We start from the raw sequence: 26,965 nt of genomic DNA on the forward strand, positions 1-26,965 counted from the left end.
CGAGTTTTTTAAAAATATTTTTTGATCAAACAGACAAACAATCCAAAAAGCACAAAAAAATATAGAATATTGTATAGAGTGCTCAAAATTCGGATCAAAATGGCAAAATTTTTGCTACCGGGCCTTCCGGGCCCGGGCTTTGGCGGGCCGGCCCGGAATTTTACAAGTATGGAGAAAACCAATTATTATTGAAAAAAGGTTGTTTTGGGATCGGGAAAAGATCGAAAAAATTGGAATCATATGTTAGTTTGTTTTGTTGCCAAGTGTTTTTTTCTGATGTGATGGCTCACACGTGCCATGTACATTCGGTTATTAATATGTATTCAAAAGGTGGGATATTGGATTAAGTGTTCGAGAAAAGTATAGAATTAGTTAATCCAAGGGGCACGTGATATACCCAAAAAGATAAAAAAGTAAAACTTGTATGTGTCATTGGGTGAAGGAAATGGGATTAATGATAATTTTGGATGATCTGGTGATAATGAAAATAAAACAACTATTTCGGATGGAAATCAGGGTTAAAAGAAAGTTGAAATGTATTGAATTTTGATACAAGGTTTCTGTAAAACGAATTTTGACCGTTGTTAATTGACAGAATGCTTGTCGTAATGTCACCTATCTTTTATCAGTTTACAAGTTTTTGATATCTTCAGCATAGTTCTAGATAATTGAGGAGCACCAAGAAAGACCCAATAAATAAAAGTAAAAAAGTAAAAAAAGTATGTGTCTTTGGGTAAAAAATGGGATTTATGAAAATAGAAAAATATGGAATTTGATTTGTTAATATTGAAAAAAAAAAACAAATTTTGAGGGATTCAGGTTCAAAAAACAATTCAAAACTATTGAAGTTTTGGTAAAGGGTTACTGTAGAACACTAAATGGGGAAGATAAATGTTTAGTCAATTGTCGGGTACATTATCTCGGTTCTCAAACAAGATATCTAAAATTTGTCAACTGGTAACATGTATTTCGTAATGTCGGCTACGTTTAACCAGTTTACAAGTTTTTGATATCTTTTACACGAATCGAGATATTTGAAGGCAGAGTTAAATCATTGGAGAATTTAGGAGGAAATCAGATTTGAGAGAGAGAGAGAGAGTAGAAAATCAATGTAAGTTTCATATGGACTACTGTAGGATATGTAAAATGTGTCAACTGATAAAATGTTTGTCGTAATGCCCGCTACATTTTATCCGTTTACTAAGTTTTGATATCTTCTACTAAAACGTAGATAATTGAAATAACATTGAAGTCATAGGAGTTTTCATACAGGAAATATGGTCATTTTAAACTTTAAAAAAATCTAGAAAAATCTGAATTTTTTAAAACATGCGTTATTTTTTCCTTGTTGTGAATACATCTCACCTATGAAAAGAAAAATAACGAATCTGCTCTGATCTAATTTATATTTTTGACGACAATCAAATTACATGCGACATAACATCTTCTCACATCAGTGTCTGTGAGAATCGGAACACCATGAAAAATCGAATCTTTCAGTTTTTTCCTCTTCCGAGAAGTTAATTGAAAACTCAAAAAAAGTCAGAGAAAAAAGGCTCTAAATGTTCTCAAAAACAAAAGAAATGCACACAATTTGGATGGTTGTTCCGATGCTTGTTGTTTTTAGGAGGTAATTATACGGGTCCCATCTTTTCCATAGATAGAACACAAGTGTGGGCCATGAAACGAAGAATTAGGGAAGCAAGAAAACAAAGAAGGGTAGGCATTCTAGAAAAAACGAAAGTGAACAATATTCCGGAAAATTCGTAAGGTTTCTCCTGTCATGAGAATTTAAAGTTCACTGATATAAACTTTTTCTAAGAACTACATCTTACGAGCTCTCTCTCTCTCTCACAAATCAAAAATAGACAAGTGAAGATATCAAGTGCGTGTGAGATTCTTCTCTTTTTTTTCCTCTCTCTAAGCTTTTCCGAGCCCTGCGTTGCATTTACGGAATCCTCTCAATCTCTTTAAATCTGACTTTTGCAAAAAAACGTTGCGTGCCTTTTTTCTATAATGTCATGTCAATATCTTTTCCAGGGCACACGAAAAATGAGAGAAGTTGAAAAAATTGGTATCACGAAATCGAAAGTCACGCATTTTGATTTTTTTTTTGCAAAAAATGAAATATGGGTGGAGCGACGGAAGTATGAGTAAATGATAAAAAAGTTGAAAACAAGCTTATCAATTTGATAAATGTTTGACTAGAAAAAAATTGAATACATCCGTTCTGCTGAAAATGGGAAAATAAATTGTTTGGTATTTAATAAACTGGAAAACCAACAGGATAAGAAATGGATTTGAGGATTTGAGTTTGAAAAAATAAGCAAGACACTTTTTGTTATTATCAATTCCAGATGATGGCTCCACCAGTCTGACACTTAGAAGACACACCTTCACACAAAAAATAAGTAGACCCTGAAATTTTCAGAGTGACAACAACAGTTGTTGACAAAAAACCGGGTTCCCCGCAGATAATTGTCAACCTGAAAGCAGAGAAACTCAGGGTCTACCGATTTTCCCCGCAAAATCCCCCTGAATTACTTGCTTCGATTATTCATTCACTATTTTCCCTTATTTCCGATATTATTCTGTGAAATTATTCTTTCTCGCATTCATTCAATGCGAATATTCATATTTGAATTACCACTCCTTTTACCCTTATAAAGGCGCACTCGCGTGGCAAGACCCGCGAAGCCAGCCGACAGGCGCCGCGCACTCTCCGCGCGCACAGTCGTCTCTTGCGTCCGGGCACCGCTTTGCCGCCGGTAGCTCCAAGGACTTTTTCGGCAATTTTACTTCCAGATTCTCCCCATTTTTGTACGTTTGGCTATAAGAGGTTTGACCAGCTCCAGTTTCGTTGTCCGCAAGGTTTCCTGGCGGCTGCGCCGTCAGGTTTTAGCCCTACACCATTATTCCCCCTTTTTCTGTTCTTGCTGGTATTTCCCCTTTGATTGGCTTTACCGTTTGTCTTGGCCCCATCCTTTTCTCTCTAATAAATGGGTCAATGATACTTTGTGTACTGTTTTGTATTTGCACCGCTTATCTCATATACACTTTCAGGTTTTTAGGGCGCGCTACAGGCGCAGCGAGCACTCTCGGGTTAGGACATAGGATCGGTCTCGACTGACTGAGGATCCGCTGCCAACAACAGTTGTGTGGTTTTTGAGAAACTTTGGTCTTCAATGTTTTTTGATGTATTGAGAGGGAAGTGAGGAAAATAAAGATTACTGTAATAGGAATATTATCGTGTTAGTTAGTTAGAAGTAGCAGATTCTTGGAATTTCAATTGGTTGCTGGTGCTGGACATTTTGCAAATTTAAGATTTGAAAAAACAATTTTTCAGAGTTTATTTGATATAAAATGTATTTTCCATTATTAGCTTTAAAGATGGATTTTAACGGTAATTTATTTTAAAAATTTACAGTAATCCAATTTTAAGAATCCTGAATGAAGTTGAAACAAAAACGTTTTAGTTGAGTGCTATTAAACTTTTTCCAGGGACATAAGATGCTTTAACTTTGTTCAGGCCAATAATTTGGCAGGTGAGGTCACAAGAAACCTGATTCAGGAGCACAAAATCCTTAATTCGAGGTACAAAATACTAAAAAAAATCAAAATTTGTAACCCTGAATTGTGACACAAAAACTTTTTGTACCCTCGGAATTCTGTGCCTAGGTAATGTGAACCGTTCAGAAGATGATATTTTCCAATTTCTAAAAACATTTACATGGAATTATCTCTACTACCTAATGAGTGACAGGGCATACATAGAAAAAAGGATGACTCTGAAAGAGCAGAAAAATAGTAAAACGAGTATCTCTGGAACATTCCGGCTGACCGACAAAAAATACTGCAGCTACTCAGAAGGGGAACGGAGAACGGCGCCGATGTCATTTCTACAAGAGTGTGTTCGGCGTGCTCCTCCTACTCAGCACAAACAACATCAAACGCAAACTGAATTTTCATCGCTATGAAGAATTCTGATGAAGCACAACTGAAGAAAGAAACGAGGAGCACATGGACACACGGGGCGCAAAAACGTTTGTTCCGCTTGCATGTGTGCTTTTTTTCTTGCTTTAGGCCGCTCAAAAGCTCATCTCTATTTTTGAGAGCCTCCAAAACCAATGAAACTTTTATGGCCAGGTGCTCTCGTTTTCAAACCGACTATTCACACCCGAACAATACAATACAAAACAATTGGCGTCATTTGGGTGTGGAGTGTCAAGAGCGCGTCCTCCCACGAACAAAAAAACGAGAATGAAGGGGTTGGAGCTTTTTTTAGGGTTGAGACAAGGATTCTGTACTTTGATGAATAACTAGAATGAACTAGAGGACTTGAGGTGTCTAGTAAATAAGTTATTCCGGAGAAGCACTAGACAAATAGTTACCAGAAATCCGGCATTTTTGAGAATTTCTCTTAGATTGATATCAGTCTTCTCATCAGTTCTATACAATAGAAAACTGGATTAAAAATAAATAGTTTTTGCTTGTATGGGAGAATATATAAAGTTCATTATAAAAATAGTGGAAAATGGCTGAAAACGAAACGATCAAAGTTTGATTAACACTTTTCAAAGCTGAATAGTGTCATTGTACCAAAATTCAAAAAAAAAAACTTGTATGAATAAAAGATGCTCTTCAAACATCATCGACGAATTTTATCTAAGAAAAAGTTATACTTATTTTGAATGAATTCAAAAGCCACTATGAATAGTTTCTAATTATAAAAATTCTTGGTGGCTTTGAACTTAGGTAAGTAAAAATTAGCAAGTCCTTGAAGATTCTTGAAAAGTTAGGTAAAGAGAAACATTCCAATCATATGGGGAATCTGAAAATTGTTTGACTGAAAATGAACTCAAACTAACAAATAAAAGTTCAAACTTCATCTAAATTGATACCAGTTGCAATAGCTCATCCTAACTTTAAAATTGAAAATTGATGGTGCTATAAACAGTACCGATCGGACCATTTTTTTTTTGAAAATTTGGAATAACAGGTGTATGTCATGAATCGGCAAATAGCAAAATAAAAAAGATCCTGTAAATGCAAAGTGTTTGACCTAGATCTTTTTTACAACCTCCGAAAATTTCAAATTAATCGCAAACTTGATCTTCGAGCTCCATTCTCCTGATAATGGTCAAAGTTGCCGAAACGCAATTGAAAAAAAACGGTTTTGGAAAAAAATACAACCATCACTGGCAATATCATATCCTTACTTCGAAATACATTACTTTGACTTCAGAACTCAACAATCCAACAATACGTTGCCGATTTTTTTTTAAATTATAAGGATTACTGTATAATGAGAACAAACAAGAGAATAGAACAGGATATTTAGATGTCTTAGAGTCTCACTTCAAGATGGATGCATTATATCAAAACAAAAAAGTCTGGGATCTGTCATCCGTATTAAAATCGTTACCCATCTTAAAGTTGTCCACCATGATGAAAACAAGTTCTAAGAAATTGATCTTAAACTCAAATCCTCTTTTTCAAACAGTAAAGTAGTAACGATCACGTTGGTAACCGCGCAGCTTAAATGGTAAAGATGTGGAGAGCCTGATACTCAGCTCGGAGGTTTTCAACTTTTCAGTGCTTGTTACAAAAATACACGTAAACTCAAATTTTTGTGAGAGATTTCGGCCCTACAGTTCACCAATGTTTTTAATCAGTTTGTAAGTTTTAAAATCGTTTCATTTTTTTCTCCGGAAATTTTTGAACATGAAAGCTTGCTACAAAACAAGAAATAAGAGGAATCGTTTATTGCACGTGCTGAAAAAAGAAGTCGCCTGCAAAAAATAAAACAAGCGTGATTGAGCAACAAACATAAGAAAAACTCAGAAACCCACTGGAGCGAAAGTTCCCAAAATGCGCTTTTCTGCTGTTGCTGCTGCTGCGTCTTTCCGTTCTTCTCTCCCCCGCTTTTTTTGTTGCAACTCCCTAATACTCAGTCAATCCTTTCTTGTCACTTTCTCATCAGATTGACTCGAGATTGTCCTACAAAATAGGACTCATCCATCTGAAAATGTGTTATGACTTTTTTCTGCTTAAAATAAGTTTTTGGGCACGTGATTAACTTTATTCAGAAGCGGATGGACAACCACAACACAATACTAACGGGAACATTGAAAACTGGGATGAAATATATAATTGACGCAAGATAGCTGCCAAATTAGACAAGAAACGAGTGAGAGAGAGAGAGAGAGAGAGAGAGAGAGAGAGAGAGAGAGAGAGAGAGAGAGAGAGAGAGAGAGAGAGAGAGAGAGAGAGAGAGAGAGAGAAAGAGAGATTTAGAATTTTGAGAGAAATAAAATTATTAAAAAATAATTATTTAGGGAAAAAAGCTCGACAAGAAGTGAGAAGAAAATCGAGAGAAAAATAGAAATGTATGGTTTTGGATTTTGGATTTTCAAGGGTTAGTAGGTGATGGGAAGACAGTTGAATTTTAGAAATTAAAAAAACGGTAGAAAAGTTCTGGGGGCGTGATTTGGGGATCAAATTGAAAAAAATTGCGGGGAAAAAATGAGAAAAAGACAAAAAAGGGGGGTAATGCCTAACAGGGATGAAAAAAGGTAACGGCTCATCGGCGGACAATTCTTAGAAAAATTCTCCACACAGTCGGTCGCACACTTTGGTCATACAACCTGTTACATCGTGAGGTAGGGCGCGAGATGTCTTGGAAGATTTGAAAAGAGATTTTTTTGGATTTTTTGGGGGTTTTTTTTGTATCAGAAAATGAGAAAAAATAAAGAATGGGGGACAGAAAATGCGACCAACTACGATAGTTGCGCTATGACTATGGCGTGTAGAATGAGGAAATCTTAAGGACTAACTCTAAAAGCCTGCACGGCTTGAAATGGGACAAAAAACTGGGATCAATATTACAACTAGAGACGGTGGTCACAACCGAAGACAATTAGCCCACAGGGCTCTCTTAGTTAAGCTTGAAGAGATAAAAGTTAGATACTGTAGAGGGTAAAGCTCATAATTCTGACTGAACTATATGTAAATGATTAGATGAGGGGGAGGTAGACTAGGTTGGTTGTATCACGAAAGAAAAATGGCGAGACTGGGGGTGATTATAGAGGTAGAAAGTTGACAGGAAAATCACTAGATAGATAGAGGTAGAACAGGAGTATGGGTATGTGAGGTCAGAATCTGGGCAGATGTACTGAAACGGAGAGGTAGGCGTGATTAGATAGATCACATTGGGGATTCAAGGAGTTTGAGGTAGGGTAACGGTTGTAGGAAACAACAAATTACACTGGAAGAAAAAAAAACAATAAAGAAAAAAAAGAAGAAATGAAAGATCGAAATAAATATTTCTGTGAAAACAACCACTACCTACGAATAATAAATAGGATTTGACATTAAACTTTTGGGGAAGGACATGGGCTTGGAGATTGGCTACCGTAGCGAGTAGTTCTGTTGATCTTATGAAGACTGCGGAAGGTGTTGTGGTAAATTGATTCATCATCATCGAGCTTCTTCTTGGCGGCAGCTGCACGAGCAGCTCTGGCATTTTCACGTTCTTCGGTGAGTTTAGCAGCCGCGGCAGCTTCTCCAGCAAGCCTAGCAGCCTCCTGAGCTGCAGCAGCTTCCTTTGCAGCCTTTGCAGCCTTAGCAGCCTTAGCAGCTTGAGCAGATTTCAGAGCCCTTGCAGTTCCACATGTACAATGGGGTTGAGCCACGTGTGCTCGTTCAGCCGCTCTGTTTTGATCTTCAATTCTTTGTCTAATTTGGGCATCCACTGCTCTGGCTTCTTTTGCTTCTCGAATAATGTTGCATTCAAAGTTTCGATCGAACATGAAGTTCATCTCGGCTGAAAATTGAATAAATCAGTAAAGAAGCCCCCGCTTGATCACTCACTGATCAACTCGTTCAGTGCTTCCATGTTGTTATCAGTGAGATCTTGAGTTTTCGCGACCATGCTGATAAGGATTTCGCGGGATTCCACACTCTTGTGATTGCAGATGGACAGCTCCATGATCTCGCGTGCTTGTGGTGTAAGCTCCTGGATTTCTGGATAGTCAACGTTGGAAGTGTAGATTGGTCCGTCGTAGTTGAATTGTTGGAAGGCCACCTTGAGGTACTCGATCATGTTGTGAGAGGTCTTGACTGGGAACATGTGTCCAAGCTCATGCTCAAGTCCTGGGCAAGACTCGTTGCCATCATGGTATTCTTTGGCGGCCTCGATAAGGATAGCCTTGCGGCGGCTCAAATCTGAAAAAATGGGAATTTAAGGTTTCAAAGTTAAATTAAGTTGACTGGGGGCATGCTGCAATCCTAGCCTACAGTACGGGTCAATAAGTTTTATAAAAACGTAGTTTTAGTGGGATTTTGATCATTTCCAAGATTCTGGAGCTTTCTGGAACTTCAATTTAAAAATTATGAAAAGCTGCCTTACAGTAATCGGCAAGTAGCTGAGAAACTAGAAATTTTCTGAAAATTATGTAAATGCAAAGTTGTTAATCTAGGTCTGTTTTACATCCTCAAAAGTTTTCAAAGTGATCAGACGCTTAACAGCCAAGCTACAGACTCTATGAAAATCGCCAAAAATAAACTGAAAAATTTGTTGTTGATCTTATTGAGCGGTACTGTATCTAAGCCCTCCCCCGCTGCTTCCATTCCGATTTCATATTTCCTTTAACTCACAATCTTCCAAAGCAGCTACTTGCTCCTCTGTTTTGAATGGTCCAACTGGCTTCTTCTGACCCAACAAGTACTCCAAACCATTCTCATAATCTTTCATCAGATCCTCATGAACACGAGACTTCAGCGTCCACTTCAGTTTTTGAATAAAGTAGACGTATCGAAATGTTTGAACGGCTGCAAAGAGGTTTGGCCATAGGTTGTTCTTGTGATCGTCCAAAACATAGGATGGTGAGTCTTCTGAAAATTGGTGAAGGTTAATCTTCGGATTTTCACGCGGTCTCTAGTGTGACCTGGTGTGATCAAAATCGCTCATCGCTCTCTAATTGGTCTGAATCACTAATCCCTTTTCTCCCAACACAAAAATCTTTTACCATCTATGATTGCCAAAATCTGTCGGCCCTGAGTGTTCTCGGCTCCTGCTGAACGGTTCATTAGAATTCCAGTATTTTCGTCATTTTCACTTGTTGAGCGAAAATGTGCCGGAAGCCTAAGTGGCAGTCGTATCCGATTTCCATTACCAGAGTTGAATGATCCTGATGGTGCATCCATGAAAACTCTGAGCATCCGTTGGTCGACATGCTCCTCTGCACTATGATTTCCCCTCCGGAACGGCTCTGTCCTGGGACGCTTGCAAGTTGGTTCCCCTTTCGGACCATGGCATGCCATGTTCTGAAAAATGTTTCCATAAATATTAAAAAGTCTTCGAAGCGTGAACAGGGGTTGGTTAGTCATGCGTGTCAAGAAGCGATACCTAGTAAACATCTACATCATCTACAGTATATAATATGGGGAAGTAGAAGGAGAGGAGAGGTGGGCGCGTAGTGGGCACGACCTTGATTTATATACTGACTAATGGCAATTCAATCCGATCTGTCATCTTTGACAGTGAATGAGGGGGTTTGACCGTCATTCATTTCTGATCGTATTCCAAAACAGTTTGAAAAATTGGTGGTGATTGGATATCTGATAAGAGAGAAACGGATCCAATAGGGGGATGCAAAAAACGGGAGAAAAATCTGCGATAAAATATGCTGTCGTCGCGCGCTCAACATTGTTAAATTGGCGGTCAGGTCGGGGCAAAACCGTATTGAGTACTTGTTTACAACGCATGTGTCAATCGTCGCATAGTTGAGATTTTTGTGTCGAGGGGAAATGGAAGTGTAGATGATGATGGTAGTCGTAGTGAATGAAGTGAGAGAAAAAAGGATTACTGCAGCGCACGCCATCGGGCGCGAGAATAGTAGTTTTGAAGAGGAGGAAAGGAAGAGGAACGAAGAATATTAGTAATCAGAATTCCGATTTCTGTTGTAACTATCGAAAACAAGGAAGTGATTGTATCTACAATTCTCAGAAGAAACGGAACGCGTTCTGTGCCAATTAGCCAGTCAAATTCTGTTTTCGGATTCTGTATGAGCTATAGCAGCAACCAAAAAAACTGAATAACAACTACGAATTCTTTTCGGCTCTCTCTTGTTATTCTGTTTTTTTTTTTCATATGACGCACCTTACTGGGAAAAAAAAAGTGAGAAATCTCAGAGTTGTTATTCTCTTTTAAATATCTCAAGAGCTTCTGAAAATCTCTGGCCGTTCGTCACTACCACTTGTTTTTCAATAATAATATAATAATCCTATGGTCGCTTGTTGTTGCTACACATGATATAATCCACCTGGCACGGCTTGTGGTACCAGGATGGCACGGAACTGAAAATCCGAAAGCGGATTTGTGGGAAAAAAGAAGTTTCGTGTGAAAAATAAATTGAATGGGCGAAAATTGGATTGGAGGGGTAATGGATCTCGTGTTTTTTGATAACAAATAAATTCTTGTAAACAACTAATTGTATAGTTAAGTCTAATTAGAAATGACAGTTTTAATTGGTTCAAAAAACAAAAAATAAAATACAAAGATTAGTGGAAACTAAGATTACGGTAACCTTGAACCACCAAATTATGTGTGGATATAACAAACAGAAGTCAGGCGTACGGTAGCTTCAAGTGTCGGAAAAATGACTCAAACAAGAATGTTAACCAGCCGAACATTCTCAAAAAGTGTCAGACATTTAAAAATATTGTCTCCATTAAAATATAACTGAAAATATTCTGGTTTGACAGAGTCCTTGCTCCACCGTTTTATCAAAATTTGTTCATTTTGGACTACCGTAACACTAAACTGTCAAGTTTGAGCTCCTTTTTCTTGGCTCCTTTGCAAGATATCAAAAAGTGCTCAACTGATAAAACACTTCTGATATTACGATAAATAATTTAAAAATTGACAACTTTTTCATATCTCTGTCAGGTACCAAGATAAATCGACTCAAAGTTCAAAATATGTCAAACTTTTTCAAATTTATAGATTTAAAGTACTGAACAGAAGACTATTTTAGAGCTAGAACTAACGAAGCAACTTTAAAAGATTACAAATATAACTTTATTTTGTTTACTAGATTCAGCTAGCATTTGTTATTAGTTATTTCTTCCGAAATGAACCTACTCCAACTCTAGAAAACCTCATCAACACTTACCATTCGTCTCTCCATGAAGCCACACGAGCCCGAAGCACAACCGACACGCAACGAGCTCGGAAAGGAAATATGCAGCGGAGAAGACGAGTAGCTGGAGGGACGGGGGGTCCGTCTCTGAGTCGTGCTGGTCCGGCCGAGAGAGGACCCCGCGTAAACAAAGGAAACGGGAGCGCCTTCCTCTCTTCTCTCGCCCGGGAAGAGACACGCTGACGGGATAAGAGGGCGTAGATCGGGAAAAAATAGGGCGTGGCGAAATTTCGTTGAAATTGAAAAGGAAGAAGGAAGAAGAAGAGAGAAGGTCCCGTTGTACAAGGGAGGAGCAGTGGCGCCGCGGCCGGCGCAAGTTGTAAACAAGTGTGGCGCGGGCGCCGCAGTTCGAGGTCAGATGAAAAATTGAATAGATAGAAGAGGCTACTTCTGGCCTTCTCCTATTTATCTGATTATCGTTTCGAGATACTGTGAATCCGGAAATACGAGAAAACGGCAAGAAAATTGAGAGAAAAAAAATTTGAAACTAATTTTCTTAACGAAAGCCTAGAAATTTGAAACTTCTGTTGCAATCGGAGACGTAACTGAACAAAACTTTGGTAAACAACTCTGTAGAATTCTCAACAACGACGTCATTAGGTTTCAGAAAAAGCCCAACAGAGCTCTAACAAAAAAGTGAGGATTATGCTCACATTGTTTAAGATATGACCAAAAAGGAACTTCGAAATAACATTGAGTTACAGTTCAAATACATTGAGTTACAAGTTCAAATATGTCTTATTGAGGTTTGAAGTTTCGCAAAACTCATTCATAAATGAAAGCATTACAGTGATTTGGATTTGTCTAAGAATTTCAAATCCAGACGCAATTTTTGATTGAATTAAAGCTGAATCAGGAGATTAAGTCTAATTGGACCTTAGTTCAGACATGGTTCAAATGATTTATTCATTTTCATGCCGTTCGCTTTTTCTAACTGAATTCCGATTTTTAATGTGATCCTTTGCAAATAGCATTACTAATTTCCCATTCTCATTATCTTTAACTTACCTAAAAACAATAATATGTGAATCTTCGAGTCGAATAAAGCCAAAAAAAATGAGAGGAGGTGGTTCTCGAGTAAAGAGGTGGAGCCTGGGAGCCCCGAAGAGGCGGGTAAACAGGATGAAGCCGATGGCGATGGAAACTCTGTTTCTCTAGCAAACGGAAATTGAAAAAAAAACACATACATATATGGCAGGAAGTTAATGGCATATGGAGTTTTTCGGGAGGAGCTAGGAAGTAGGAAAACGGATAGAAGCATTCAAATCGAGTGAGAAATAAAAAATAGCTAGCGCATGCTTGATCTATTGGAACTAGAAGTTGCTATGATGGGAATTCTCAAAAAGCAAGAAAAGCTTTCTAGAATGGAAAGTTCTGAAAATTCTAGGATAGAGTTCCCGAAAATTCCGGGTTCTCTAGAGTTCTGATTCTAGAATTCTGAAACTTTGGAATTCTAGGATATGAGTTCTAGGAAGGAATTTGAATGAAATGATGAATCATATTCTGAGAATCTAAAACACAACAAGAATCCCAAAACACAAAGGAAATGAAGAAAAAACGTCGTTATTCGAATTCAAGTTTGGAGTCGTGCTTCTAGAACTTTGCACACAAGCAAACTGGAACGAGAACAGAGAAAAGAGCTTTGAGAGCTAAGGCTCCAAAATGTGAAGAAGACGTATTTATTAAACAGGTTTCGTTAGTTTCAGATTTATCGATGTGCTTTTGCAGCATCGAAATTTCAAGATTCTGGCTTCTATTGGTCAACTATATAAACAAATGCTCCAGTAAACTAAAATGTCCAACTTACCGGATTCAAGACGTTGTGAGAAGTAGTAAACCGAAAAGCTGAGCTAAGAAAATCTAAGCTATGCTATGCAAATGGAAACCCATGAGGCTCTATTTATATGCAAAACTTCCAGACACTTTCCGATATCCTATTCGAAAACAAGTTGTTGTTTACTTATCCATCTTAATCTCATATTTTCAGAACGGAGCGGCACCGTATCATGCCAGATTTGATGAAAAACAGCCTAACTATAGTAATGGTAACTGGTACGGCTTCTTGTTTTCCCAGAGCTCATATCCTTTTGGATATTATTGGAAAGTAGGTGATTTTCAGCACTGGTAAACAGATTCCAGCTTAATTCGGAGTGCTCGAAAGGATTCTGTGAGAAAACAGTTATTACTGTAGTCTTTGCTCATGTCCGAAGTTTCAATATGTGTTCAAATGAACAAGACTAGCAAGATTTTGAGACAATAAATCTTTTACAATTCCACAAAATGTATTTAAAATGTGAAAAAAAAAACAAAGTTCCATCTCAAAATATAGCCTAATTTCTTTGTAATAAGCTTATGATCATTTTACAACTACGGGGATTACTGTACTTAAGCTCAAAATAGAAACTGTCATTTGATTGCTCACAAAACCCCGAATATAACATCTAATTTAGTTTAAATGCTAGAATCTTTCAGAATTCCTCTAATAATGTCAATTTTTCTATGGAAAATTCTAATTTCAGTTGATTCACTTTTTGTGGATTATGATACTCCTCGACATTTGCAATAATTCTTCTTATGAATTCTGAAAATGGATACAGGTGTAATCTTAAGCCAATCATTTTTTGATGGCTGAATTTTTTTTTCTTACTTTTCAGATGTTTGGTCATTATGTATTCTCTAATTCAAAACCAAATAAGACTATGAAATGATGTTTTTCGAACTAGAGTTCCAGTTCACAGAAGTTGTACTCGTTGTTTACGGAAACAAAATATGGAAACTGAGCAAATGATTCATAAGGAAATGTACATTTTTATAGTGATATAAATTTTCTTCTGTTCTCAAAACCACTGTGATCTTTCACTTTAGAAATTCGAACCGCCAATTCGTTCTCTGCCACTGGACATTCGAAGTGTAATTCTCAATTTCACAAATGTTGTGAGATCATGTGAGCAAAAGTCATCATGCTCAGCAGCTGCAGTGTGTGCAACATTAGAAAAAAAAAAGAGAGAGCTAGTAATTTTTGTCAACAAAAAAAAACGGAAAGAGGGAAAAGCGTTTCAAGGATAGAAAAAGAAGGAGCATGAAAGAGTGACCAATTGGATTACACATGAATAAGAAAGTGAGAGTAGTTGTTGGGAACCCTGCTCCTCCCTTCCTTAATCTATTCCATTGTGACATCTGTTCTCTCCCATGGGTCTGATAGTAAAAGACAGTTGCTCATAAATTTGTCACTATAGTAAAACAAATGGCACCACCAATTTTTGAGAAGTATGGGAACAAATCTCTCTTGTGGGTGTGTGAAAAGAGCTGACGTGTCGAAGTTATCAAATTTCGGAGCACTTGTTGTCTGTAGTAGTGATAGTGATTCTAGATAAAAGCCAATTTTCTGCCAGCGAACGATTTCAGGTAACATAATGCAAACTTTCAATGATAATGAAAAAGGGAGGAGCAAACATCGAAAACCAATGAACACAAAATCCCTTGAAAGGTTAAAAGACGGGAAGGATTATTTCAGTAGGAAATGGGAAAAGGATTACTGTAGATCTCTTTAACGTTCTGCAAGAATCAAAAAATCATACAGTTACGGTCAATAAGATATACAAAAACGTGTTTTTCTGTTGATTTTCGGCCATTTCGACCATTTTCAAAAGTCTAGAGCTTGGCTGTCAAGTACGAAGATCATTTTGAAGATATTGGAAGTTATGAAACAGACCCAGATTGAAAATTTTGCATTTACAGAATATTTTGACGATTCCTATTTTTTCAGTTATTTTCCTAATTTCTGAAGGATGCCTGTTTTTTTTTGAAGTTTACAGTGCAAAAAAAAAGTGTCTTTCAGAAATCGACAAATAACTGAAAACAAGGTATTTTCAAAAAAAATTCTGTGAATGTAAAATTTTCAATCTAGGTTTGTTTTACATTTTCAAAACTTTTCAAAGTAATTGTACGCCTCACAGCCGAGCTCCAGACTCCTGAAGGTGGTTAAAATCAACTGAAAACCACGATTCTGCATATATTATTGACCGGCTGGAGAAGTCAAACATCAATGTTTGAAATTAGAAATTCCTAAGAACACAATGAGAAATTTGAAAAAACGAGGAAGCTTGAAATAGCACACAAACCAAAACCAAAGAAAAATGACTCACTTCTAACTTGAATTTGATATTCGAGCTCTCGCAACAGAATGAATAATGCATTAGAGCCCCGGCGCGCCAGAGACCGCGCCAAATTTGGAGACTCCCGCGGCTCAAGACGTTTTTCGTGAGGACCCTTACTCGTTTACAAAAACATCATACGTCGCAGGGAGCCCATGGGGCAGGTGTTGTTGCCCAAAAAAAGGGAGCCAGTGTTACAGAGGAGGAAAGTGAGGGAACTCAACTCTCCCCAGTGACTGAATAAACATTACGCAACGCTTTTTTTCCCAAAACTCTTCTCCGAGAGATAGATGGATAGGGGGCGAAAACTCGCAACAAATACACACAATAAACAAAATAGTTTCAATGAAGAAAAATGAAACACGTTGACCGGTTTCGCGCAAAATGATCGGTTTGAAATGCGAGTTGATAGAAGAACTGATAAGAAGTTTCCAGAAAGAATAAATACTTCTTGAAACATCGTTCCACAAACAACTAAAAGGATTGTGGCAGAAAAAAATGAGATGATAAAGCAAAATGAAAATTTTTCTGCATCGCTTGGAGATTGTAAATAAAACGGTTCGAAATTTCTGCTGACATAAACATTTGTGAAAAAACTGACTATTTCAAAAAATGTCAGTGTTTCATCGCTAAAAGCAAATGAAAGTGTGATGTAGGAGATATGATAATTGGGTCATTCAGGATAAAAGATAAGAAGAAAAACGTCTTAGGAAGTTTTTTTTGTGAATGTAATCATTTTTTTAAGCTGGGGATTTATGAAACAGTTTGCTTTGTGTAGGAATACTAGGACCTCGAAAAACGGAGTTCAGAATTTTGATGGATTACTGTAGAAGCTATTTTCAAAAGTCTGTAGCTCGGGATTCAAGCTTCATAGTGTCTTTCAGAAATCAGCAAACAACGGGAAAGCTAGAAATTTTTGAAAAATTTTGTGAATCCAAAGATTTCGATCTTTTCAATGTGATCGGAAACTTGACAGTCTAGCCTCAGGACTCCTGGTCGTCCTTTCATTTTGGCTTTTAGATAAATTGAATTTCAGTCCTTTAATAACCGACACCTCCGGCTTTTTCACCTGCTCCACTTTTTTCTAAAAAGCAGTAATAGATTTATTGAAAAGAAAAAAAGAAGTTCCACTTTGAAACTTCCAGCACAACGCAAAAGAAAAAATATTACAGACAACGGAGCAATCTGGCGCCAGAAGGCAACCCAACAATTGTCATGGCTATGATAGGGGAAAATTTGTTGACTTGACAAAAAATTTTTTTGTTAGAGTAAATACGTAATTATGCTCGGGGGCTCGTCGACTCTTATCTGAAAAAACCGCATCATCTAGCGGCGCCCGATTAGTGTTGTATGTTCCGAATATTGTTTAGTTGCACGTTTTGGAGAATGTCGGTTTTGTTTCAAATGAAGAAGAAGAGGAAGACGAATTGCCATCTGCTGCAAATTGGGAAGGAAGTGAAAATTGAAACATTTGACATCTGTCAGCAAGTACAGTACCGGGAAAAAAGAGATTGTATCTTTTCTTTTTTCAGTGGGAAATAGTCTATTTTGAAGCCCCAAAAAGTGGTTGGTTCAAAAATTTTCAATTTGTAGAAAAATTTCAGAGTATACTAAACAAAGTTAGAGCTACGTTTTAGTATTTGACAAGTTTTTGTAAAAATCCAACAAAGCGAGATAAGGTCCAACAAATCGAGATAAGGCGGGTAAAATGTCACAGCTCTAATTTAAGTGCTAGTTCCGGCATTTTCGGCACTTTATCGGTTACAAATGGCATATCTCATCAGAGAGGCATTTTTGGAAAAAAGTTGTCAATTACAAATTTGAAGCTATAGTTTTGTTTAGTAAATTCTAAAATTTTCAGACATATCAGATGATTCTTGAATGTTTTTAGAAGACTAGAAGGGCCCTCTAACTTTTCATTTTGAATCAAATTATCTCGGCTTATGTGAAAGATATGAAAAAACTGTCAACTGATAAATTGCTGACAATATTATTACAAACATTTCCCGAATTGACACATTTTTGATATCTCTTATGCGGACCGAGATAATTGAGCTCAAACATGACAGTGTGGAGGCCTTTCTATTACAGGCTTCACGGTATTTTTGTTGGGTACTGTATTTTAAACATCAAGTGACTTACTTTGGAAGATCACTGGATTCTCATTCTCGTCGTTTTCTGAAGAAACGCATGGCTCGAAAATCTCATCGAACATGTCCTCTGTAATCACTTCCGAGTCGAGAGCAAACCTAAAAAAACCGATTAAAAAAAATTAAAATTGTCTAAACTCACTTTGAATATCCAAGCTTCAAAAGCAATTCTTCAGCTGCGGTTGGCATAGTATAGCGCTGAAATTCAAGTGTCAACAAAAAGGAGAGAAAACAAAAATGGAATATATATATATATATATTCCGGTGCCGGTGAGGGGGTGAAAATTGGAGGACATGTATCCAGGGGGATTTCAAGAAGGGGAGAACAAAGGAAACAAGGAGGAAACGCGAAGAAAAAAGAAAGAGGGGCAAAATGTGAATGGGTCGAACTGGTCACTTAGCAGTGCCAGATGTGATATATACTTAACTGATTGGTTAGATCCGATCCTTATGGTTAGGGGGGGGGAGAGGTGTCACTTTAATGAAAAATGGCGGAGAAAAGAGGCGCCGAGGTGTTTTATGATGATGAGTTATGATACGAGTTGCCTATTTCTCTCCTCAACCCACACACTCCAACAGACACCCCTATAAAATGGATAACTCATTTTTTGTCGTGATAAAAACTGATATGGTGTTGGGGCAAGGGGAAGTGGAATTGATTGGCAAAAAAGCTCATAAAACTGACTTTTTTGGGTTTTTTTTTGAGTTTGGACTCGTTTTTTTTCTGATTTTTTTGGTTTGGGGTTTGCTCTAAATTCTGCTCTAAATTCATAGAGAAAAAAACATTAAACAAAAAATTGTGTTCCAAGATGACAGGTGTCTCCCTGTCCTCCAATTTGAAACAAAATTTTCAAATGTTTCTCAATAGGACCAAATGTTTATAATCGAATTTGTTTCTTTCTGAGCGAAGAGAAAAAGAGAGTAATACGTTTATTTTTTAATCCACATAGAATATGAAATTTATGTGGAAAAAGAAAAAAAAGGGAAAAAAGAGGAAATGGGGACTTGGTCGGCTTACTTTATTCAACTAGAAAATTTCAGAGCAAAAAAAAAGGAAATGAAGAAAGAGTGAAGGGGGATAAGAAGAGATTTTGGGGTTCAAATGGATAATTAGGGGGTATCATAAATGCGAGAAATCGAGGATTACAAGAAGAAAAAGAGGAGAAAATTTAGTTGTGCTGATGACTCTCTCCATCCGCAATCTCGGTATTGCTGGTGTAAACAAACCACGATTTTACCTGGAATACATTATTCTCTATAAATACAATTCTGGTGCCAGGCCAGATGTCAATCAACATGTGTTTACCGGTTCATAAATCATAAAAACTCGGCCCCCCCTCTCTCTCTCTCTCTCTCTCTCTCTCTCTCTCTCTTTCTGTCTTACCTCATTATTCGTGTTTCTGATTGATGTATTGGTATGGATGGTGGTATCGAAAAAGTCGATTTCAGCAACAACGGCACCTCGTTCATAGTGAGCACTGCGAGCGTAGATCTGCAATATTTGGGATTGCGGGTTACTGTAATTTTAACCAAATACCTTCAAGCACTCCTTAGGCTTAAGGATGAGTCCTACTGGAAGATCAACGAATACACTCCTGTTCCCGAACTCATGAATCAGTCGGAATCCACCAACGTCTGCCGATTTCTTAGAGCTTCTGTTGACGAGTTGAACATAGTCTGGGGTCACATCCTGAAAAATTATAGCTAGGGATGTTTTTCGAACTTTTTGAGCTACCGAAATCTTCACTCGGCCTTTGTACCATCTAGTGAATCTCTGGAAGTTGTCCTCGTCAACACTATCGAAGCCTGGAATCGAAGAACAATTTTTTTTCTGATTTGTTATTATTGTTCCGGTCCCTCCTCTATAGTGCTCTCTTAAGTTTTTTAGCGTTTCAGTTTTTTGTTTAAAGCCATAAAAATGTTGAAAAGCCTAATCACTAAAAAATTGTAAAGTTTTTTGCGGCCGTGTGTGTACACAGCTGCCTTATCAGCTCGCTATATTTTTTCAAACTAATCTGGAAACGATTGTACGAAATGTTTGAAACTGTGTGGAATGGAATGATACGGTTTAGGGGCTTATTGACAAGAGCTTTTTTGTTCGAGCCAATGAGAGACCAAAAATTAACACCACTCACTGCTGCTCTCCTCGATTCCTCCATTATATGGTTTCGTGGTTTCTGGGAATGGAGAAGGTCTTCGTGGTGGAGAGTAGTGGTCAATTTTAATGTGTCCATTTGCGCTGCTGCTGACGGAGTGCTGGTTTCCGTGGGTGTGGGTGTGGGTACTATGAGTACCATGATGAGCTCCGGTGGTGCTAACGTGAGAAACGTGGGTGTCAACGTGGATACCTTGGGAGCCAACATGGCTACCTGGTCGGGCCTCATGGGGACCGCTTCTTCTGGATTTGTAGGCCTCGTAGCCGGTATTGATGGTTTCAGATATTGGCCGGATTGGAGGGAATGATGGGGAGACTCTGGTGTATTCACTAGCTGGTCTAGTGTGACTGGTGTCGTAGCGAGTTTCCTCAACTCTTCTCGGAGTCTCGACTCTATTTGGGGTGTATGGAGTGTCATAAGCGGGATAGGTTCTCCTCTGTTCAATTCCAACTCCGATACCGCTGCCGATGCCGCTTCCAATTCCGCTTCCGATTCCACTTCCGATTCCAGTGGTCTGAGTTGTATACAATTGTCCAGAAGATTCCTGACGTTTCTGCAATGTAGACGAGCTATAGCCATCATAGTGTCCCGAGTTTCGAGCAGCTGGGATTGGAGTTGGGATTGGAGCTGGTGAGAGTGGAATAACTGATACAGCTGGAACTGGTGTTGGTGGCAATGGAATAGTTGGTGCCGGTGGTAGTGGGACTGGAGGATATCTTTCGGAATGAGTGTCAATCACAGAGACGCGGCTGCTACTAGCAGAGCGAGATTCCCGTTGGTATGGAGAGTAGGTCCGTTGGTATGGGCTATGAGGAGCGGTGTAGATGTTCTCGCGGCTTTCGTGAATAGTACTGACTGGCGCTAGTGGTTGAATCGGTTGATAACGATGAGTTGGTGGTGGAACGGATTGGCTGGTTCTTCTAAAATCTGCGATGGTGCTCTCTCGCCGATCAGTTGTTCTCTCATGAATGAATTGAGTAGAGTGATGGTTTAAGCTTCTAGCCAAAGAACCGACGCTACCAGTGTGGGTAGTCACATTTCCTGATCCATCCAAAAGTCTACGGTAGACAGCTATCTCCTTCTCGAGATCCTGAAAACTTTTTTATTGAACCTAGCAAGACAAAAAGACACTTACAATGTTCAAATCACAGAGCTTCTCCAACTCGACACTGATAGATGTGCACTGCTCTCTGAGCTTCTCAATCTCCTTAATCTTCGATTCAAGACTGATTTCGAATGATTGATTGTTCTCCGAAATTTCCAAGCGAAGAAGTTCGATTTGTTGAGTGAGAGTGGCATTCTGAAGTCGAGAAAATGAGAATTTTCATAAGATACGTTTTTTTGGACTTACTCTGATCTCCACATTGGAAACTTGTTGTTGCAATGATGCGCAGTTGGTCTTCACCACCGAAAGCTCATCCTTCAGTCTGTCCCAAGTGATACTGACAGTTGGATTTGAGTTGATTCTGTTCATTTCTCTTTCCAGACGAACACGAATCTCCTCCTCGTTTCTGAGACGCTTGAACTCGTAGTCCGCACGGATATCGTTAATAGCCTGGCGGAGCTGGTCACGGAAGACGTGGCGATCGGCAGTACGGTCGCGAGTGAAATACTTGTGTTCATTCATGATGATTCTCTTGTTGTCCTCCTCCAGGTTGCGGATGCTGTTGAGAAGTTCATTCTTGCGAAGGAGGTATTCTTGTTGGAGACTGACGGCTTGATCTTTTCTCTGAAGTAGGAAGCTGGTTAGTTAATTTCAAAATAATTGCAGCTTTTGTAGCTTATGGAACCACTTAGTTGTCGAGGAAAGTGAATTTCAGAAATGTGAGGATCTTTGAATCTACGAATCTCAAAATCCCAACATCAGTTGATTTTGACTATTTTCAGAAGCCTGAAACTCGGCTGCCAAGTGTCCGATCACTTTGAAAATTTTTAAATTTTTAAAACAGATCTAGATTAACAATTTTGTATTTATATAGTCTTTTGAATTTCGTAATTGTTCAGTTATTTTCCGATTTCTGAAGGACATCTTTTTTCTGTTTTTGTACTGAAAACGATTGAAAAATGTGTCTTTCAAAAATCGGTGAATAACTGAAAAACTAGGAATTTTTGAAAAATTTTGTAAAATTAAAGTTGTGCATCTAGGTCTGTTTTATAACCTCCTATCTTTTCAAAGTGATCAGAAACTTGACAGCCGACTTGCAGACTCCTGAAAATGGTCCAAATCAACTGAAAAAAAATGTTTTTGTACATCTTATGGACGGTACTGTATAAACATAATCAGTTGCCACAGTAGCTTCCTGGATTTACCAAAAACTACTGTACATGAATTATGATTTTAATAGCTTTTTCATTCAATTTCCCTCCGAAACGTACCATTCTCATCAAATTGATCTGCTCAAAAATGCGTCCTTTATTCTGCTTGGTCAATCGATTCTTCTCCTCCATGTACTTAATCCTTTTCAGAGTAATACAATTCTCATACTTGATCTGACAAATTCTAGCAAACTCCTCATCAACCTCTTTTGGAACTCCAAAAGCTGACTGAGCAGTGTGTCTCCATTGTTGCTCGACCTCCTTGACCTGTTGGGAGAGAGTAGATTGCTCATGAAGAAGCTGCTGACGGTTTCTATTGATATCCTCGACACCGGCTCTAACATTCTGAAAAAATTCGATTTTTGATCTTTCCTTTTTTGTCTTATCAACACTTTCGTATGCTTCTGACCACTACTTTTTTAATATCAGTAGCCACTTTCATAGTCCGAAAATTTGCTGCCACTCCCTCCAAATGATAATTATAATTAGAATAGAAACATGTGTAAATTTCACGCTGGAAACACACAAATGGCCATAAAAGATTATTATGGCCGTAATAAAACTACGCATGTGTGCACGCCGAAAGTGCACTGACTTATCAGAGTATGCTCTAATATATCAAAACTATTAAAATTTCTGTAGTACATCTATAATTTCCAAACTGTCAACACATGTTCATTGACACATTGAGAATGCAAACTTGCTCAAACAGAAAGTAAATAATGTACTAGAGTTGGAACTGATAACAGGAGCTTGGGAATGAACACTCACTCTAATTTCAACTTCATAGATCTCGTTGATTCCACTGCTGTCGGATTGGACGCCGGTTTTGAGCAAGTTGTGGTCGTGCTCCAATGCGGCATGCTCAGCTTCCATGAAGTGAACCTAGAGGGCTTTGAAAATGGAACAATCAAACATTTAGCAACCTACACTCTCAATAATGTCCACTAGCTGATCATTGAGCCGGACTAGATCTTCTCGCTCCGAGAGCTTAGCTTTAGCCAGATGCAGGAGGCAATCCCTGGCGTTTGCGGAATTCATTGATTCTAAAAAAAAACTTTTTCATGAATAAATTTCTAAAGGAAAAAGAAGTAAGACATCTGAAATAAAGTTCAAGACGAAAGGGCAAGTAATACCAAGAATGGAAAAAAGGTCTTATCGGAAAAAGAAAGGCGGAGGTGAAAAGCTGTGAAACTTTACGAGTGTATGATGATGACAGGCGCCTCAAATCGGCTCTTCCCCACCACCAAAATTTCTTATGGCATGCCATTGTGATAGTAAAAATGAGGGTGAAGAATGTTTGTGTGTGTATGTGTATGAGTGTTTCACTTGAATGGCGGTACTTTAGCACATTTTCTTATCATTATCGAAATAAAGACAGTGGGCTGAGAGCAAGGAGAGGAGTGAAACACTGCAGAAATGAATGAATAGGAGGTGGGGACCGATTATCAAGAATAGACGTGGAGCAAACTGTACAGACAGATGCTCATGTTTCTTGGTGTGGGAGGGGAAATGAATCATGTAAGGTAGCAGCTGTTTGTGAATCACACAATTGGAAAAGGAAAATGGAAATAGGGAAATTTGAAATGAAAATTATGAAAATTTAAAGGTCCCTATTTTTCAAAACTCTAGCTTTTCATTTTCATGGTTTAACGAGCTCAATAAAAAGAGCTGTTCATGGACCTAAGAAACGATAATTATCTTTTATGACCTTACAAAATTGTTATGGCATTCAAGCACTTTTATGAGTTTAGGTACCAGCAGGTACTATCAGTTTTATAGTTTTACTATTGCAAAAAAGTTATTGGAACACACTTATGAACAAAGAAGAGGAACCAATGGAATATGAGTAATTTGACAGTAATACGCTTAATTTGGCTGATTGGCTGTGAAGAGACAGAAATTACAAAAGTTGAAAATAATTCAGTTAAACAAGTATGAACTTGAAAACACAATTTTTCTAAAAACAGGAAGCTAATATAGTCGAATTTGAGAAACTGACACCTAAAGAGTCGATTTTCGAGGCCTCGCCCGGAAAGTGAATTTACTGAAATTTTCTGAACTGAATTAACTGAACCTAGAAGGTCCGGCCCTTCTATTTTTTCAAGTCGCCTCCGGAGGGCCTTTCTATTACAGGGACCCTCCAATTAGAGGGAGCCCTTCTATTTTTCCCGGCCATTTTCCCCGAAATTTTCGTTCAATATTCATGAAAATCTGTCAATTTGACCAAAATTTAGCAAGTTTTGTAAATCAAAAAAAAAGTTTCTCAACTATTTCTATGAAATTATGGAATTCCCGGAATATTTTTCCATGAAAATGTACGGAAAATGTTCAATTTCAAGACAACTTTTGGAGGAGTTTTTACGTTACAGGGATCCCTCTGTTACGGGGCTCCTCTATTAAAAAGGTTTTTCTAATACAGGGTTTACGGTATTTTCAAATAAAGTATGACGAATTCCCAGGTTTCAGTTTTTTTTCAAATTTTACAACATTTTCGGTCAAGCAATTTATTTTTCTGGAAATTAAGGGTACTGTCTACAACACAAATTTGGAAATTGTTCCCAGAAATACATTATAGTCGAAAATCTCTTATTTCAAATAACTAATTTCATATTAAAATTTTTGAGAAAATCAATTTAGGTGATATGGTTTGAATGACGATTTTTCAGGTGATATGGTTTGAATGACGACTTAGACTTGATTGAAAAATGTGTTGCTCAAAGTTTCTTGAATTTTGTCACTTTATTTCTGGTCAGTTCCGGGAAATTGGGAAAACTGTTTGACCCAATTTTTCGCTTGCTTTTGTCAATTTTTTTTTGCCTCATAAGATTACAACCAATTCTCCAGAAAATTGAATAAGGTGGGTGAATTGTCAATAATCAAAGGAAGACGGAATTTTCAATGTTACCCACAAAATATTCTCAAAATCTTTGAACAATCATCCAAAAATAAAAAAAAACAATTATCGGTTTCTGATGTTTCCGGCTCTATTACCTGTGAATTCAGTATCATGCACTATACCACATAAACATCAACAATACACACCCTCGTATCTTCCCAGGAGGCATAATATCAACTTTTAGTACATCCTCCATGGCAACTAAATTCTTTTTATTTTGTTCGTCTCTCCACGTCTTCAGTTGTTTCCTTCCCATTGTCACCGAAGAGCGTTGTCGTACAAACAAGGCAACCAATATTAGTATTCCATACCACAGATACAATTGGGATCTGGTCGCTGTAGGCACGTTTTTGGTCGTCCATAAAAAACTAGTCTCTTTGAGTCTAGTTTGATAGCTCTGGAACAACTATTTTCTATATATTTTTCATTTTTTGAGATTCAGTTAGTCCTGTTTTCATTTCCTATTGACCCAAACTATTATATTTGCTCTTGGATTAAAAGGCGAAAAAATTGAATCAAAACATACATTCTTTCAGCCAATCAGTCAAATATTTGACAGTGTCTTTCAATTTTTTAATTTTTTTTCATTCATTTTTCCAATCAAGTCCCTTTCTTTCCCAAATTAAAAATACCAAATCATTTCAAGCTATCAATTTCTGAAAATTGATACCGCCACCTGTATTCGCTTACTTGTTTTTTTCGGCCTACTAGATGCCTATTGTGTCCCTCGTGTATGTGTACAGCCAGAAATAATGCCAACAACTAAGGATAACAACACAATAAAAGCATAGGATTGCCTTGAAAGGGTGCCCAGAATCCCCCCCCCCCCCCAACAGAATGTCCCGGAAATTCTATGTTTTTTTAGGATTGTGGATCTCAATTTGGTATATGATCAGTTGAATTTCAAAAGTTCAAGATATCAAAATTTCAAACTACTCATTATTTTTGCTCCTTAACGTTGTTTAGTTAGACTTAAGACTAAAAGTGTGAACTTCTTTCGAAAATTTCCTTTTCCCTAGCGAAAAATTTCCCTGTTTTCCTTTTCGAAATATTCTCTCAATTAGCTAACTGGGCACACTAATTCTTCTTCTCCCCATCGAAATTCATTTGTTGGCACACCGACCACATGATCTAAAATGCATAATACATACCAACAACAAACACATCAACCCACACCATATTGGTTTTGCCTTTAGCTTTTTAGCATAATCTGAATGAACCAAGTGTTTTGGAATTATGGGTTTTTTGGAAGAAAAAACTTTCTGAAATTTCAAAAAATTCCCTCGGCGAGAACATTTTTGCAATTTCGAAACTTTAGATACATTTGCTTACTGTATTTTTCTCTCTGAAAACTTCACTCACTTTCTCTGAAAACTTCACTCACTTTTTCAGTCACCGTATTTTGTGTAATCTCAGCCCATCTCGTCAACTTTGATCTCAATTATCTCGATTCCGGTAAAAGATATCAAAACGTTGTCAACTGATAACTTGTTTATCATAATATCACCAATGTTTTATAAGTTGACACATTTTTGATATCTTGTGTAAGAGTTGGGATAATTGAGCTCAAAATAGAGAGTGTGGGAACCTTTTGTTATAGGTTTTTTTAAACTGAACCAAACTTCTTAGAATTATAAGTTTAATTCTATAAGAAAGTTTTTTGACTCTGAAATTGGAAATTTTTTTCCCAGTTAAAATAGGTTTAAATTCCTGGAATTTTAAATACATTTTATTACTGTCATTTTTTCTAGAAACGTCAGTTCTTTTTACCGTAATTCCTCTCAAAGAAGCTCGCTCTTTAGACTTTAAGCTCAATTATCTCAATTACAGTCAAGGATATAAAAAAGGTGTCAACAGATAAATTGTTTATCATAGTATTATTCTTGTGCAAAAAAATTGGAGTTGTGGCCGAATTTTCACACAAGTTAGGCCACCGTATTTCAAGGAGAATTTTGGAAAACACAGCCGGCAACAAGTGCTACCGTAACCCAACAATAAATATTTTCGCTAAAATTTTTTGTCTTATTTTTTTCCTTTTTATCGATTTTTTCGTTTTTTCACCTAATAGTTTCACCTAATGGTAAAA

At 37.6% G+C, this 26,965-nt stretch overlaps 3 protein-coding genes across 3 annotated transcripts; 1 reads left to right on the forward strand and 2 right to left on the reverse strand.

Moving 5' to 3' along the window:
* Window positions 1-7,373: 7,373 nt before the first annotated feature.
* CBG16058 lies at window positions 7,374-9,324 on the reverse strand (the record flags this gene model as incomplete). Its single annotated transcript, XM_002643384.2, has 4 exons — window positions 7,374-7,825; window positions 7,873-8,226; window positions 8,659-8,895; window positions 9,030-9,324. 4 exons carry the CDS (start codon window positions 9,322-9,324, stop codon window positions 7,374-7,376), a joined length of 1,338 nt encoding a protein of 445 aa, XP_002643430.2.
* Window positions 9,325-13,210: 3,886 nt separating this feature from the next.
* On the forward strand, window positions 13,211-13,445 carry CBG27452 (the record flags this gene model as incomplete). The annotated part of the gene is made up of 2 exons (XM_045238893.1): window positions 13,211-13,256; window positions 13,324-13,445. The coding sequence occupies 2 exons, from the start codon at window positions 13,211-13,213 to the stop codon at window positions 13,443-13,445; spliced, it is 168 nt and encodes a 55-aa protein (XP_045099819.1).
* Window positions 13,446-18,677: 5,232 nt separating this feature from the next.
* Window positions 18,678-23,021, reverse strand: Cbr-ifp-1 (the record flags this gene model as incomplete). Its single annotated transcript, XM_045238894.1, has 9 exons — window positions 18,678-18,746; window positions 18,815-19,000; window positions 19,046-19,314; window positions 19,644-20,754; window positions 20,800-20,964; window positions 21,016-21,393; window positions 22,041-22,325; window positions 22,728-22,865; window positions 22,911-23,021. The coding sequence occupies 9 exons, from the start codon at window positions 23,019-23,021 to the stop codon at window positions 18,678-18,680; spliced, it is 2,712 nt and encodes a 903-aa protein (XP_045095926.1).
* Window positions 23,022-26,965: the final 3,944 nt, after the last annotated feature.

This window comes from Caenorhabditis briggsae (genome assembly GCF_000004555.2).
Source record: "Caenorhabditis briggsae complete genome, chrX, whole genome shotgun sequence".
NCBI lineage: Eukaryota > Metazoa > Nematoda > Chromadorea > Rhabditida > Rhabditidae > Caenorhabditis > Caenorhabditis briggsae.